Source organism: Apostichopus japonicus, chromosome 7 (assembly GCF_037975245.1).
Source record: "Apostichopus japonicus isolate 1M-3 chromosome 7, ASM3797524v1, whole genome shotgun sequence".
Classification (NCBI taxonomy): Eukaryota; Metazoa; Echinodermata; class Holothuroidea; order Aspidochirotida; family Stichopodidae; genus Apostichopus; species Apostichopus japonicus.
The window spans coordinates 13,571,769-13,587,736 of NC_092567.1; the positions used below are offsets into that span (position 1 = coordinate 13,571,769).

The window sequence follows — 15,968 nt, forward strand, 5'->3', positions numbered from 1 at the left end:
GTCAAGGATCATTTGAAGTCAACAGAGGTCAAAGTCTAAAAACATTGTAAATACAGTAACTCAAAAAGTTAAGCCTGAATGCAGTTCATACTTGGTATGTACATAAACATTATTTAGCACAAGAAACTTCTTTTCTTTTCTGGGAACGTCAAACATCATTTGAGGTGAACAGAGGTGAAAGTCTGAAATCTTTTAAATATTGTAAAACAAAAAGTATAGCTCCATGAGTGAAGTTGGATAAGGATCATAGTTTGCATGTGTATCTACCAGTACATGAATTTTTAACCCATTTTGTGAACTTCAAAGGTCATTTGAGTCAACAGAGAGAGGTCAAAGTCTCAAAATCTAATCATAAAAACTTAGAAAGTTTAGCTTAGATCTTTGGATCTGAATTAGAGCAAGAAGCTTGCTACTAACATGATTTCATTTAATGGTCAACCGATAACGTCTTGTTTTAGAGGGCAGTTTTTCTGCTGAATTTCCTCTCATAGCATTTGGCAAGGAACCACTAAGCCTATTGACTTTTTGGTTTTTCATTACAGATTACAAAGTACTTGGAATCCTGAAGCGTCAGTTTCCTGATAGTCCCATCCTTGGACTAACAGCTACAGCTTCTACCAGTGTCGTGTATGATGTTAAAAGTATGCTCAACATTGCCGGTTGTGATGTCATCAGATCAACATATAATCGTGCCAATCTATTCTATGAGGTAATGAAGGTTTGTTTAGATGAGGATAATATGAGGCACACCCATTGCGTTTTACATGTGATAGTATTGTACACCTGAATACACAACCTTCAGAGCAGGTTGTGTTTCTGTACCTATTTTAGATATAAAGGTTTTAATGACAAAGTATTTAGATATCACTAATATCAGGCAAACCTGTTATCATGTTACCTCCTCAGTTCAGGTGTATTTGTTGACTTGTGTAGTGTTTCTGAGATACTGAAATTTGAATTCTATGTTATTTATCAACAAATAGAAGTGAATAAAGTGAATCCTCAACTGAAAATAGTGGCAATTAATTGGTGTGCACCACATTAATTCTGTAGGTATTAAACTTTGACCTTCGATATGGTCCTGGACGTCTTTTTCACTGTTTTTTAATATTTGAGGTTGACAGATACACTTGTGATGTTGCTGGAAAATGATATTCAGTTGTTCTTAAGTGTGAAAAACAATGCTTGTAGTAAGGCGTTATCTTACTTTGATTCCCACAGCATGCAATGTCACATATGGGAAGGCATCTTTTCAATATTAAATATGGGCTTTTGAGCCAAGTGGTTTAGGCCAATTTGATTAAGTTGAACCATTTTGTGAGTGGGACCAATGACTTTGGTAGGAAGACCCTGCCTTCTTTTTGTGTTATGCTCAGCACCCAGAAAGAATTGGGAATTTGGCAGCATTTCATTATATTGATCATACAAACTGAAGCAACTGCTACCCTTGATATGTGATTGAGTACTAGTTACAGAAACTGTTATATGACATACATAGATGTCCTTACCATCCATAGAACTTCTAGTCAGGCTGGTATGATCGATCAATGAGTTGGTTTTTCTCAGGGATTTCTCAGGAAAGTCCACCCTTCTTCCAGTGCATCATATGCTGACATTTGTGTAGTTTTTACATGGTTGGTGTTGCAAATTTCTCTTGAAGGATTTCCATAAAAGTGATGTGGTCAATATAAATATAGGGCTTAGTTCCATTGTCTCCCTTCCCCTAGATGCCAAAACATGTCTTTCTTCCTGAATTTCTTGTCCTTTCACCTGTGCTCTTGCCACCTCTGTTAAACACTGGTGTCTCTCCTGGAATCATGTCCCCTTCCGTTTTCTTTAATCTGGAAATGTGACCTTGCCAGCATTTCCATCCTGGATGCTTTATCTACAAGTTTCTTTGGGAAGCGACCTTAAAAGCAAATTATTACCCAGCATCCAAGCTTTCCGTTACAACTGGCACCCATTTGAATGCTGATAGGATATAGTCCCCACTTATCTTATGGCCACTCATGCAAAGTTGTTTGTTTGATAAGCAAGCCAGGTAATAATTATATAGCCACCACTGTAATGGGAGAAAAGCACTAATCCTCCAGCACCTGCAGTGTTTATTCCACTTTTATGGAATATGGCTGACCTCCTTCAGCTTTGTGCTCTTGGTTCAAACCTGTTGTAACATTAGCTCAGAAACTGTTAGGTACTGGGTACTTGCTCCTGTGGGTTTGAAGCAGTAGTTTGCATTTTGTTAGCAACTTTACTACATCTGCCAAGAATTAATCAAATAAAACTGCATAACTCCAAAAGTTCAACTTTCCTGCTAAGAAAATGGAGCAATTTGCGATTTAGTGATTCTACATCACAACCGACGACACCGACTGCAATTACTAAAGAGTACTAAAAGTGTTAACAGCAGTAATATTAGCCATATTACTGTCTGCAGAGCCAGTTTTCCTGATATGAGATATGCTGTTCTGACAGTCTATCAAAAGATAGTAAGGAAAAACAAACACAAAGCTATTGAAGAGGGCCTAAAAGGAAATAAGAGAAACTGCCAAATGGCAGAAAGTGCTAGAATAAAGTAAGATGGCACTTTAAAGCAGCATTTTGCGTTGGGTCTCTTTTTTCCACCTTTTTAACATGTGCATCGATTTTTTTAGATGTATCAATCATAAAACAGCAAACTAAGATACCATCCAAGTTTCACCCTGCCAAGAGAGTTAATTACTCTTTATGTCGATAACGAGTAAAAGTGTCCTCGACAAAGTTTTCATATCTCCAAATCCACTAGTTTGAATTCCACCAATCAGTGAATAGTATGTTTATTCATGAGCATTTTGCGTTTGATCGCCGTTTTCTACATTTTTGACATGTCCATCGAGTTTTTTACATGCATCAAAATCACAAAACAGCAAATTAAGATATTAGCCAAGTTTTTCCCTGCCAAAAACGTTAATTGGCGAGTATTCCACATACAAATTAATCGCATTCAGTTCCCAAACCCACTAGTTTGAATTCAACCAATCAGAGATGCAGGTTTAGTTATGAGCCGTTGCTAAAAATAGATTCAAGACTTTGCCTTGGTACAACCATGGAGCTATAGCTCCATGGTACAACCAAGGAGTTGTTATGCAACTCCCTGGTACAACTGCCATATAGACTGTACACAAATCAAGCGTGGTGTTATATTACGTATCTGTCAATGACGTTCGTAGTGTTTAAATATTCATATTATGGGCGAGGTTTATTGGGTTCCCAACGGAAAATATCTTGGAGAACAACAAAGTTGAAAGTTGCAATTTTTTCGACTTTTATGCCACCATTTGAAGTAAAATATAAATAGATAAGCTAGTTATGTATGTCGTTATGGCACAGTGGAGTCAGTGAGGTTGAGAAAAATCATAGAAAAGGACGCAAAATGCTGCTTTAAAAGGGGTAAAACCTGGACAAAAATAGGTAGCAATAATCCTTAAAATTTGAAATTTTTTTTCTATTGAGAAGCAGAGCTATGGGGAAGAGAAATCATCTAAGGCTTCACCCCTTCTCATCAGCAGAAAATTGTCACACTTAATGTACACACTTGTGTTAAAACTCTTGAGTAAGTCAGGTATATGTCATAAAAACAAACTATTATCAAAGAAATACCACTCTATCATAGAAGAAGTACCTAGCCAATGTGTCATGAAGCAATTAGACTGAAGTGGGGAATAACATAAACTATTATTAATGCTAACTACCTACTAAACTTGTGTTGTTGCAGATGACAGCTGCAAAGACCTTTTGTAGCACATTGGCACAATATTAAATGGAACAAGCTACTTTAGGTAAACATTATTCTTTTAAATTCGCTTATATTATTTTAAGTGGATATCGATGCCATTTCTTTTCCTTTCCAGGTGAGGTTTAAACCACCTGGTAATGAGTTTACTAGTAAACTTGTAGAATTGTTGAAAGGGGAGTTTGCTAATCAATCAGGTATGGTAACAAAAGTGAGGTACAATGTTAACATGTTATATCTTACTTAAGAAACAGCTGATGTATATGACATGTTGATATTTCATACAGGATCTTCTGGTACATGGTATTTTAAATGACCCCTATGAATGAATTGAATTATCAAGCCAAGCAATAATTTGATAATTGCTTTAGTTCCTGTCGATGCTGTTTGTAACCATTGCTTACATCAAGCTAACGCATTGGTGTTTGGTGGAATATGCTGTTATACCACCTTAAAAATGGCCTACCTCTTTGATATGTTGAGGTACATGCAGTGATATCTGCATTGAGAATGGGCTACTCAATTGATGTTTTGAGGTGCATGCAGTGATATCTGCTTTGAGATTAGGCTACTCAATTGATGTTTTGAGGTACATGCAGTGATATCTGCATTGAGAATAGGCTACTCAATTGATGTTTTGAGGTACATGCAGTGATATCTGCTTTGAGATTGGGCTATATAGTTGATGTTTTGAGGTACATGCAGTGATATCTGCATTGAGAATAGGCTACTCAATTGATGTTTTGAGGTACATGCAGTGATATCTGCTTTGAGATTGGGCTACTCAATTGATGTTTTGAGGTACATGCAGTGATATCTGCCTTTGAGAATGGGCTATATATATAGTTGATGTTTTGAGGTACATGCAGTGATATCTGCTTTGAGATTGGGCTATTCAATTGATGTTTTGAGGTACATGCAGTGATATCTGCTTTGAGATTGGGCTATATAGTTGATGTTTTGAGGTACAGGCAGTGATATCTGCTTTGAGATTGGGCTATTCAATTGATGTTTTGAGGTACATGCAGTGATATCTGCTTTGAGATTGGGCTATTCAATTGATGTTTTGAGGTACATGCAGTGATATCTGCTTTGAGATTGGGCTATATAGTTGATGTTTTGAGGTACATGCAGTGTTATCTGCTTTGAGATTAGGCTACTCAATTGATGTTTTGAGGTACATGCAGTGATATCTGCTTTGAGATTAGGCTACTCAATTGATGTTTTGAGGTACATGCAGTGATATCTGCTTTGAGATTGGGCTATTCAATTGATGTTTTGAGGTACATGCAGTGATATCTGCTTTGAGATTGGGCTATTCAATTGATGTTTTGAGGTACATGCAGTGATATCTGCTTTGAGATTGGGCTATGTAGTTGATGTTTTAAGGTACATGCAGTGTTATCTGCTTTGAGATTAGGCTACTCAATTGATGTTTTAAGGTACATGCAGTGATATCTGCTTTGAGATTGGGCTATATAGTTGATGTTTTGAGGTACATGCAGTGTTATCTGCTTTGAGATTAGGCTACTCAATTGATGTTTTGAGGTACATGCAGTGATACTGTATCTGCTTTGAGATTGGGCTACTCAATTGATGTTTTGAGGTACATGCAGTGATACTGTATCTGCTTTGAGATTGGGCTACTCAATTGATGTTTTGAGGTGCATGCAGTGATATCTGCTTTGAGATTAGGCTACTCAATTGATGTTTTGAGGTACATGCAGTGATATCTGCATTGAGAATAGGCTACTCAATTGATGTTTTGAGGTACATGCAGTGATATCTGCTTTGAGATTGGGCTATATAGTTGATGTTTTGAGGTACATGCAGTGATATCTGCATTGAGAATAGGCTACTCAATTGATGTTTTGAGGTACATGCAGTGATATCTGCTTTGAGATTGGGCTACTCAATTGATGTTTTGAGGTACATGCAGTGATATCTGCCTTTGAGAATGGGCTATATAGTTGATGTTTTGAGGTACATGCAGTGATATCTGCTTTGAGATTAGGCTACTCAATTGATGTTTTGAGGTGCATGCAGTGATATCTGCTTTGAGATTAGGCTACTCAATTGATGTTTTGAGGTACATGCAGTGATATCTGCTTTGAGATTAGGCTACTCAATTGATGTTTTGAGGTACATGCAGTGATATCTGCCTTTGAGAATGGGCTATATAGTTGATGTTTTTAGGTACATGCAGGGATATCTGCTTTGAGATTGGGCTATATAGTTGATGTTTTGAGATGCATACAGTGATATCTGCTTTGAGAAATGGAGTTCCTCATTTCTATTTGAGATATATGCAGTGATATCTATTTTCTAATGAAGGAATAATCAGAAAATTAACAAGAAGTTGTGATCTACTCTTAAATGTATTTGAGTAAAATCATCAGAATCCAATGGAATCGGGAAGTTCTCACTTCTGTTTGAAAAATACCGTTGAGAACTTCCCAGTCAGTTGTTGATTTACTTATAAATAAAATAATTTATGCCATAGATAAAATACTTACTAAGTTTGGTACACTTGCTGGAACTATATGTCCAAAATGCAACTAGCCGCCTTAATATCTGAATCTAATTGAGAAGACCATACCATTTTATAGTTAATTGTATTTTGAAACTTAAAGTTGTAGAAGCTGGTGCGATGATTCAAACCTTAAATTAATCAAAGTGGAAACAGTTGCAAGGGGAATATAAGAGAACTAATTTAGAAGAAGGAAGTGACTCTCCTCAGACTAGTTATTATATAGTATAAATTATTATATATAGTATTATATATAGTATAAATTATTTTAGGTAGATTTTATTGATAAATATTGAATGCATGTGTATATCATATGTTCCTTTGCAGGGATAATCTACTGTTTTAGTAGGAAGGACACCGAGAATGTGGCACATGAGCTTAACAGTGAAGGAGTTAGGGCTGCTGCTTATCATGCATACATAGAGCCACAAGCTAGGAGTATGGTTCATAAAGATTGGAGAAATGGTCGTATAAAGGTGAGTGTCAGACTCATCTGCTAAAGAAAGATTCTGTTATCATCACCTGGAAATGTAGTTCATCAACAACAACAAATTAAGTCTACAAAATGCAATTCAAAGCAGAACACTGGATATTGCATTGAACAAGTACAGATACATTGAAGACTAGTTTTTTTTTCAGGTCAAGCTTCATTCACATAAAAACATTTCTTTATCTGAGTATTCCTAAATCTCAGTCCTTTGTTTTATGTTTTTATAATTTCCTGACACAGGTCACCAGAATCTACTATTTGTCATTTCTTGCAGTGTATCATTATACATTAGTGTTCTATCTCTCTCCTCTAATCTTATCTATGTGGTTACTCAGAATCACTTAAACCTGTTCTATCACTCTCCTCTAATCTTATCTATGTGGTTACTCAGAATCACTTATACCTATTCTATTTTTGTTTCAGCTTCTTTCTCTTTCACTCTATTGTTTAATGCAAGTCTTTGTTCAATTGCTTGGAATTATAGCCTTAGATAAGTTACAGTGTACCAAGTTACCCTCAAATAAATAAAGTTGGAATGAAATGGATGAATGAATGGATGGATGAATAACTTCTTTGAAATTCATACTTGGTATGTAAGTTCACATTTGTTAGTTAGAATGTTGCTGAGTGTTTGAAGTCAATGTTTGATAATATTGTCTCTAAGGGTAACCTTACTGATGGATAAGTCCATAAGCCCTTGACTTAATGATAAATGTCAAATGATACATTAAAAGAGTGGCAAGGAGTGTATTATGTGTTGTGTTCATGGAAATTGCATGGTAGAGACTGTACTAGTTTGATTATTGATATGATGACTTGGCTACATAGTAATACTAACCAACATGACTCATGCTCTGAATTATACTGTAGAAAAGTGGCTTTGAAGAAGATTGTGACTTTCATGGCATTAGTAAATAAAGCAATGATAGTATGTGCTGATTCTAACAAAGAAAGACACTTGCTCTCTCTTGATGGGACTTAACTATTGGAGATTTCTGATTTTGTTGAGATACATCCACATTCTAACCGTAACTAGATAACGCTATGTTGACTTTTCCAAGTTTCACATGTTCTACTCCTTGTTCTAAGTAAAGATGATAAACCAGATCAAAGTGAACTCTTGAAATCTGTATTGTTCTTTGGCAGGTGGTAGTGGCTACAACTGCATTTGGAATGGGCATAGACAAGCCAGATGTACGGTTTGTTGTACATCATTCCTTGAGTAAGTCAATGGAGAACTATTATCAAGAAAGTGGCAGAGCAGGTAAAATATCATTTCTATTTTAAAACATAATAAAAAGATGAAATTCATACTTGGTAGTTAGTGTGCATTAATTACTGCAAGAACTTGCTGACCACTTGAAGTCAGTAAGGTTTTTTTTTTTTTTTTACATCTGTAAAAATTTATTTACTGTGCAGTTACAATGAAGTAGAGTTCTATTATACAGTGCAGTTACAAGATTACTGTGGTGTGAAAACCCCCAAGGGGCATGTCTAGAAGATTGAACAAAAATATATATAAGAATGTAAAAAAACAAGTAAATATCTCCAGGACACAAGCAAGTAAATATCTCTAGGACACAAGCAAGTAAATATCTCTAGGACACAAGCAAGTAAATATCTCCTGGACACAAGCTAGTAAATATTTCTAGGACACAAGCCAGTAAATATCTCCTGGCCACCCTCTAAATTACATATCCTACACAGGATGACAAGTGTCATCTGTAATAAAGTGAACATTTGCATTAATGATTTAAAAACTATTATTCATATGTGAGGTGTAAAAGGTTAAACTATATATGTATAATGAGGAAGTACTTTAGTACCGACTATTTTTTAGTGTTGTTGCATGAAACTCCTATTGCTCTAATGACTATTCGTCTTGCACTAAAGTAATTTAATTCATTTGAGCATCTTGCTGCATGCATCTTGGCTTGATTATATGCATCTTCAATGACTTTGACAATGTTCAAATGTTACACAGGCTACTTGCTCCCCACCATTGTTGATGAAGCAAATTTCACCATTGGCAGATGAAGATCCTTACGGCAATAAAGTATTTGCTACTTGTCATTTGCAGGACGTGATAACAAGCCGGCTAGTTGCATCTTATACTTTGGTTTTGTTGACGTCTTCAGACAAAGTACCATGGTGGTAATGGAACAGACAGGCTTGGCAAAGCTCTATGAAATTGTTGCCTACTGCAGTATACGTGGAAGGTAACTTCTATGCACATTCTATGTCTAAAGCATTTTCAATTAACCTGCAAAGGTGCCTCTATCCAGTTTATCAAGTCTAAAATTGTATAAAAATAAGAGTGGTAAAATTCTTGAAAATCACTCAGAAAGTCTTTGTGATTGATTAAACAGCATATTAACCCTATAAATCATATTTCTTATCAAGTGATAATTCATTCAAAGTAACACAATTTGAATCACCGAAGTTAACTTATTTGTTTGTAAGGTATAAACAATATATTTTTTAACATTTCTGCTTCAACTATTCTGAAAAAGTCTATAATTCTTTTGAATTTACAGCTGGTCAGTGCATTTATTTCGTGTGGGTAATTTTCACAAACAAGCTAAAGTATCGCTATTTGCTGAGACTTTTTATATCAAAACCTTTCATTGCTATTGTTTTCTGTGATTTCGTTCAGGACTATCTGCAAATATTGAAAAGCTGTAGGGGTGTAAAACCTGACTGCATTTTACCTGAAAATATGAATGGTAGAAACAGTTCGTGTGGTATCTATAATTCACCAAAATTTTAGTAAGGAACTTATGGAATCTACCAAGAATTTCATTTTGCAGTAACTGTCATATCATTTGCTATCATTCAACACTGTCTAGCCCATCTTGCTAATTTGTGTGAATGGAATGCTTTAGCCTCGGTGTGGCTTTTTTTGTTGTTGAATGATTCATCAAAATCCATGTTAGTACACTTTTAACAATTCAAATGTTTACAGACTGGCCAGAGGTTCCATATGTACACAGCTCGGTCATATAGATGCTGGTATGTTAATGCTTGAAACTGAATTGTCTAAGAATAAATTGATAACCTGACATGGGGACCTGAACTGAAACATTACAATTTTGGGAGATTAACAGTGGAAAGTGACTGCACAATATTTTAACATGGAGAAACATGGATACTGGGATAAAAGCAAATATATCATGACAAGAAAATGGAAGATTATCAGTATTTAGGGACATTTTCACATAGTTGATACTGGTCCATAGTCCTCCCTGCTGATACAATTAATAATCTCACATATATCCTAACATTTGAAAAGGACTTTAACTTGAGCAATTTCAACTAATTCTACACTGTTTGGCAACTTTTTTTGGTTGGTTGCATGTTGTTCAGTGGTACTGTTTGACAGAGCTTTAGCATGTGTTGTTTTTTTACCTACTTCACATTGTAGGCTAGGTTGAACAAACTCAATTTAGACAAATTAAGTTGGAAAAGCCCTACACGACCAAGCCACATGCTGTCATGACTTTTGATAAATTGAATTGAAATAGTAAAACACAGCAGCCCATAAAGTTTGTCCAACTCTGTCTTCAGAAACCGTACAAATGTTACTTTTTTACGTTTTCATTAATTGATCTTGTAGTGTCATTGTGAGCACTGCATGAGCTCTGTAAAAGTGAACATTCTGACTAATACAGTTAACTTCTTGATTGCATATTGATCAAATTGTAAGTACTTAAAGGCAATGGAAATACAAAATATGGTAACATTGCCACCAAAATTTTTGGAAAAGTTTTCACTTAATTGATAAATGTTGTTTAAATCTGGTAGACATCATCAGATAGAAGAAGTAGTAAACAAATGAACTCACTGATTGTTCGCCCGCTCTGAACAGTGATCACATGGTGAACATAACCGCACATAGACTATACATACATTATATGTATAAGGACATATATATACCATAGAATGATAAATACACCCACCCTGTGAGCTACCTTTGATATCTTATAGGCCTTGTTCACACTTAAGAATGCTCCTGTATTTCAAGTCCGCAAGGGCGATAAATTCCCTTAGTGTGAACGCTCGCGTACTCGTACTTCAAGTCTTGCCTATTTTTGATTGTAAACAGTTGATATGACCTTTTCACCCCTGCGCAGTATATTCATCTCGCAAGCGGACTTAATATGAAACTCACTCGTTCTTGAATGTGAACCTGTCTTGTCCTTAATTGATAATCCTTCTCGTGGACTTAATATCAATAATAGCCCTTGTGTTCTTAAATGTGAACAAAGTCATTGAATCCAACTTTGAAACAGAACACCAGCTCAGTGTTTGAGCTGGATACTAGTGAGGATTATCTGTCGTAGTCAAATAATGATGAAAACAAAAGAATGTGTTGAATGACTTGTCCTTGGTCTACGTGAGACTAAGCTGTAGCTACAGTAGGACATGTTGTTTAACATCTTTATGAAATGTTAACATATTATTATAAAAAAAAATCAAGTCAATGTATTACCCCCGAAGGCATCAGAAATCAATGAAGAATACTAGTCTGACTGATCACAAATACCGTAATGTAGACACAGTTAACTAAGACAACTTGAGTTTTGATATTTGGTATAGGAAGAGAGGAATGTATGCTGCAAGTGTGAAACAAAATCAGTTCCATGTCCCTTGATTTTCAATGTAACCTGTCATCAAAGTTATCTCTTTTTCAATCAACACTTGGTTAAAGATTGAGCACTGTTTGCAGAAGATTAACTATGTACTGCATCTATGTTCCATGTAACCTAATTGCAGAATGCTTTAACTTTGCAAGGTATTAAGTTACGTCATAGGTGATACATATTTCTGACACATCTTCAGGGATAAGTTAATATTTGCTGAATATTTCTAACACGATAGGTGTCGACGGGCTTCACTGGCTGAGCATTTTGATGAGTCCTGCGAGAGAGGTGTTGAGTGTAACAACATGTGTGATGCCTGCAAGACTAAATCAACAGGTAGGCTGTATAATATTGTTATCATTTCATAATTTCAAGTCGAATGGCATGCAGAAATTGCATATTGGCAAATACAAACTTCCCTTAATGGCCCCATTTGGTCAGTGTAACAGTATTTCTGATATATTTTTTTAATGAAAGTTTATACTTTGCTGCAATTCTTAGGGGCATCTACAGGTAAACTGCATATTTAAAAACTTAGTAACACATTGAAGACATAAGCGAAACTTGTGCCAACCTCCTGGTGCTCACAAATTTTCTTCTTTTTGGTGCAGAATGAAAATGATACGTATTGAGCAACATTACAGACATGCAGCTAGAGGCATCGGTAAACTGATAACATCAGTATATCGGTAATTTGCTTCATACCCATACCCATGGTATTGAAATCTGTCATCAAAGAATATACCAAAAAAAAACAGGTATATCCGAAACAAACCTTGCATACCCAGTAAACAAAATACTTTATTAAAATACAGATCCAGACAGTACACGCAAACTTGAGGATACTGATATTCCCGCTGCTACTGTTTATCGTGTATACCTTAACACTCCCCATAATTCCAAACTGAAACATTCTTGCTGAACAATCTTAGCCCTTGCATCTGTTGCTTGTACTGTACTGAGCAATAGAACAACAAAGGGACACACATTATTGTTCTTGGGTTTTCACCTACAAAAATGGTTTAAGCCTAATCAGCCAATCATGAGCATGGAAGGGGTACATTTACACACGATAATTTGGAACAGTCTATGTACTGATGGTTGGGGGGGGGGGAGGTACAGAATACAGCACAGCACCTGTTGGAGGTTTTGAAACATGTGCTTCGGTACACAAGGAAAAGGGATTGGATGGCATGTGTGTTCAGGCTGTGCAATTACGTTTAATGATTTAAACGTTTCAACAGCCGGATATTTGTTCGTTTAAACATTTAAACGTGAACTTTTGACCCAGACTTCTGGAAAAATCGAGCTACACGAAAGATAGGGTCAACAATCCAATTTTGCCCAAATTGAAGTAGAAAATGTACAAAGAAAAGTATTTTCACCGCTTCATATCATGCTGTAATTTCCCCTCACTTAAAGCTACATTATTACTTCCCAAATGTAATACATGGTCATACCCCCAGTATTGCATTCGTTTGTTCACAATAAAAACTTTTTGTACCAGATGGAGACTCTTCCTGAACAAAGTTGTTATTGTTGTACCCCCTCCCGGGAAAATATAATCAATTGCTCTACCTCCAATCCACGCTATGAAGCCAATTGTTATTATGCCAGAGAAAGGTAGATATACAGTGTAGCAGAGTGAAAAAGATTACAGATTCACAGGCTTGTGAAAAGTGTTTGGAGTAGGTCTAAGACACGCGAGTAAAATACAGACATTTTTGCATGCCCAGCTTTCTGTACCTACTGTCAGAAAGATCTCAACATTTTACTTAAATTCTACAACAATCCATACTAAACTAATTGATGGTCTGGTCTCTTTCTCATTACTTTCACAATGCCACAGAGCTTTTGTGGTTCAAAGATGTCACTTGATTTGCATTTGAGAATACCATTTCAAAGAAAGGAATCTGCCAAATTTCTCATTTACAGACTGCTACTTGCCAAATTAAAGTCATTCCCCAGTCACATTGTATAATAATACCCAGACTTTGCTACTGCTAATTGCGTTAAAACTTCAGCATAGTTCTGCCGTACAGTACAGTTTCCTGCCAAATGGTTCTCAGATTTTCATATCAGCACGTAGTTTGTCAAATGCTCTGACAAGTTATTTTGGGAAGAAACCGATTCTGTGCAATATGTTTATTCATACCTTTACTAATACCGATTGTATGCTACTGTACTGTTTTCGGTTGGACTGGCCCCCGTAGTGTACTGAACTGTACTTTCGCATTGAAGTGAAGGATACGTAAACAACACTGATTTTATTGTACTTTATTTTCTTTTAATAAAATCTTTGAAAAAGTTGTTGCAAAAAGAAAAAAAAAACAGATGGAAAAGTTGTTATAAAATCGCAAGTACCTTTGTAGGCTAGGCTATTGTCCATAGGTTCATGTTAGTGTTTGATAGTACAGTAAATGCTGAAAGTAGCGATTCCGGGAATATTTCCGATATACCCGGCAGGGCCGGATTTAGACATGTGGAGGCCCGTGGGCAACCTTCAGTGGTGGAGGCCCCCCTCCTGGGGGAGGTGTGTAAGGGGAGGGGTATTGGATTTTTTCCAATAATTAAGGGTTCTTGGATGCAAAATGGTGCAGTATTTTGTGATTTCTGAAGTAAATTTTGTGATTTCTGAAGAATTTTCATTACGGTATGTAGGCCTGTTTGCCTGCAAAATTTTCAGTACAAGTAAAAAGGTTGCTACAACCTCTCTCACTCTCAGTACGAACGAGCAATCATGATCAATCATATAAACCTTGATATAATACTTACAATACGTATAATTACAGACCAGGCAGTTTTCGAGACTTGACCCTTGCAAAATCTTGATCAATTTGTCGAAGTTAGTCTCTCTGAGAATGTCATATTCAATACTCATCAAGGTCAGATGACTGAGCCTATCATGACCCATTGCAGTACGGAGTCTGTTCTTAATAAACTTCAGTTTACTGAACGAAGGTTCTCCATAACAGTTTGTGACCATGAGCACCAAGTACATCCGTAGCATTATCTCGACATTTCCGAAAAAACTCACACCCCGGGCCTAAACTTGCTTTTAGCTGGACTGGACTAACATGATTCATGACGAACATGTTAATGCCAATTGCCAACTGCCCAGACGCGCACGGGCCTGTGTATGTGTGTGTAGTGGGGGTGAGAAGACAGTTGTTTCATCATTGCACATGAAAAGAATCAATTAGCAATACCTGTCTGAAACCTAGCGGGAGGTGATGACAGGCGCACTGTCAGGGTGTACTGAAATGTTTCAACCAAAACCATTAACCTAGTTCTAAAGAAAATAGACATTGAGATTGATGACTTTGGATATTAGGCCAATCATGTTTGTCCGCCGACGTGTGATTTGCAATAACGGGAAAACAACCACTTAGCTGTTTCTACCATTCACAAAGAGATACAATTAAAATTGAATATGACTTCAAGCGTATGCATGGCGTAAGCCGCGCGCAATATGATTTTGATTGATGATATTTGTCAGCCTACATTTAATTTTTTTTCTTCAAATTTCCCCTTATATATATATTTTTTCATGAAGTATGTGGAGGCCCCTTGTTGTGGAGGCCTGTGGGCAGCTGCCCACGTTGCCCATTGGTGAATCCGGCCCTGATACCCGGTAATACCGGTATTTGTCAGCGGGTATACTGTACCTGTTTTGGCTTATACCGACGCACCCTACATGCAGCACACGTTTGTTTTTGTTTTATGAAAAAAGAAAGAAATGAAGAAGAATCAAACCAATGTGCTGTGTTAGGCTTGTTTACTGTTTGGTGTGTGCACCATATGTTATTGTAATAAACCTTGCATGGTTGTCCATAAAGTACTGATTGGCAGTTTGATGACAAAGGTCATCTGGGGTCAAAATGGGTATTCACGAAACCCTTTTCCTTCATACTGATGCACTTGTGCTGGGTTACATATATATTGCTTGTTCAGGAAATGGAGGCAAAGATCATCTCTGTTTCATTTGAGGCCATTTTGAAAATGACTGCATTATAGTTGAAATGCTTCTTGCATATCATTTCTTGTATTTGGATGAATGCTGAACACAATGAACCTAGGATATGGGACCAGTTTTGAATTTGATGTCAAAGATTTGATGTCAAAAGCTATCAAGGGGTCAAACTGTGTGATCTATAGAAATAGACAGACTGTTTCTTTTGCACAGAATGCAATAACTACTTAACATATATTGGCAAAATGATCTGCTACCAATGGATTGTATGGTTTGTGCATATTGAGGTCAAAGGTCATGCAGGGGTCATATAATTATGAAAGTTACTGTGTTAACTTTGAAATGTACAGTATTGTACAGTATTTATGGGATTTACAGTTGTGAACTTACTACCTCATATGAATATGCATTATATCCTATGACTATGCATAAACCATGGTCAAAGTCTTAAACAGGGGGAGTGGCTACGATCTAGGCCCTGGCTCTTCTGTCTTCGTATGACCATTCTGTCAGGGAGGACGCACAAAAATTGATTGAAAAACAAATTCTCAAAGCAGGTA

General features: G+C 36.4%; 1 protein-coding gene across 6 annotated transcripts in view; it reads left to right on the top strand.

Annotated features, from left to right (window-relative positions):
- LOC139969388 (ATP-dependent DNA helicase Q1-like) overlaps positions 1-15,968 on the top strand; it is a 63,972-nt gene that overhangs the window by 8,412 nt on the left and 39,592 nt on the right. For 5 of the 6 annotated variants that reach the window (XM_071974302.1, XM_071974298.1, XM_071974300.1 and 2 more), the window contains exons 6-11: positions 543-709; positions 3,891-3,969; positions 6,630-6,778; positions 7,939-8,056; positions 8,873-9,011; positions 11,674-11,771. In XM_071974302.1, coding sequence (XP_071830403.1) covers positions 543-709; positions 3,891-3,969; positions 6,630-6,778; positions 7,939-8,056; positions 8,873-9,011; positions 11,674-11,771 — 750 coding nt within the window. The remainder of the gene's footprint in view (positions 1-542; positions 710-3,890; positions 3,970-6,629; positions 6,779-7,938; positions 8,057-8,872; positions 9,012-11,673; positions 11,772-15,968) is intronic. The other variant, XM_071974304.1, reaches the window with a different exon arrangement.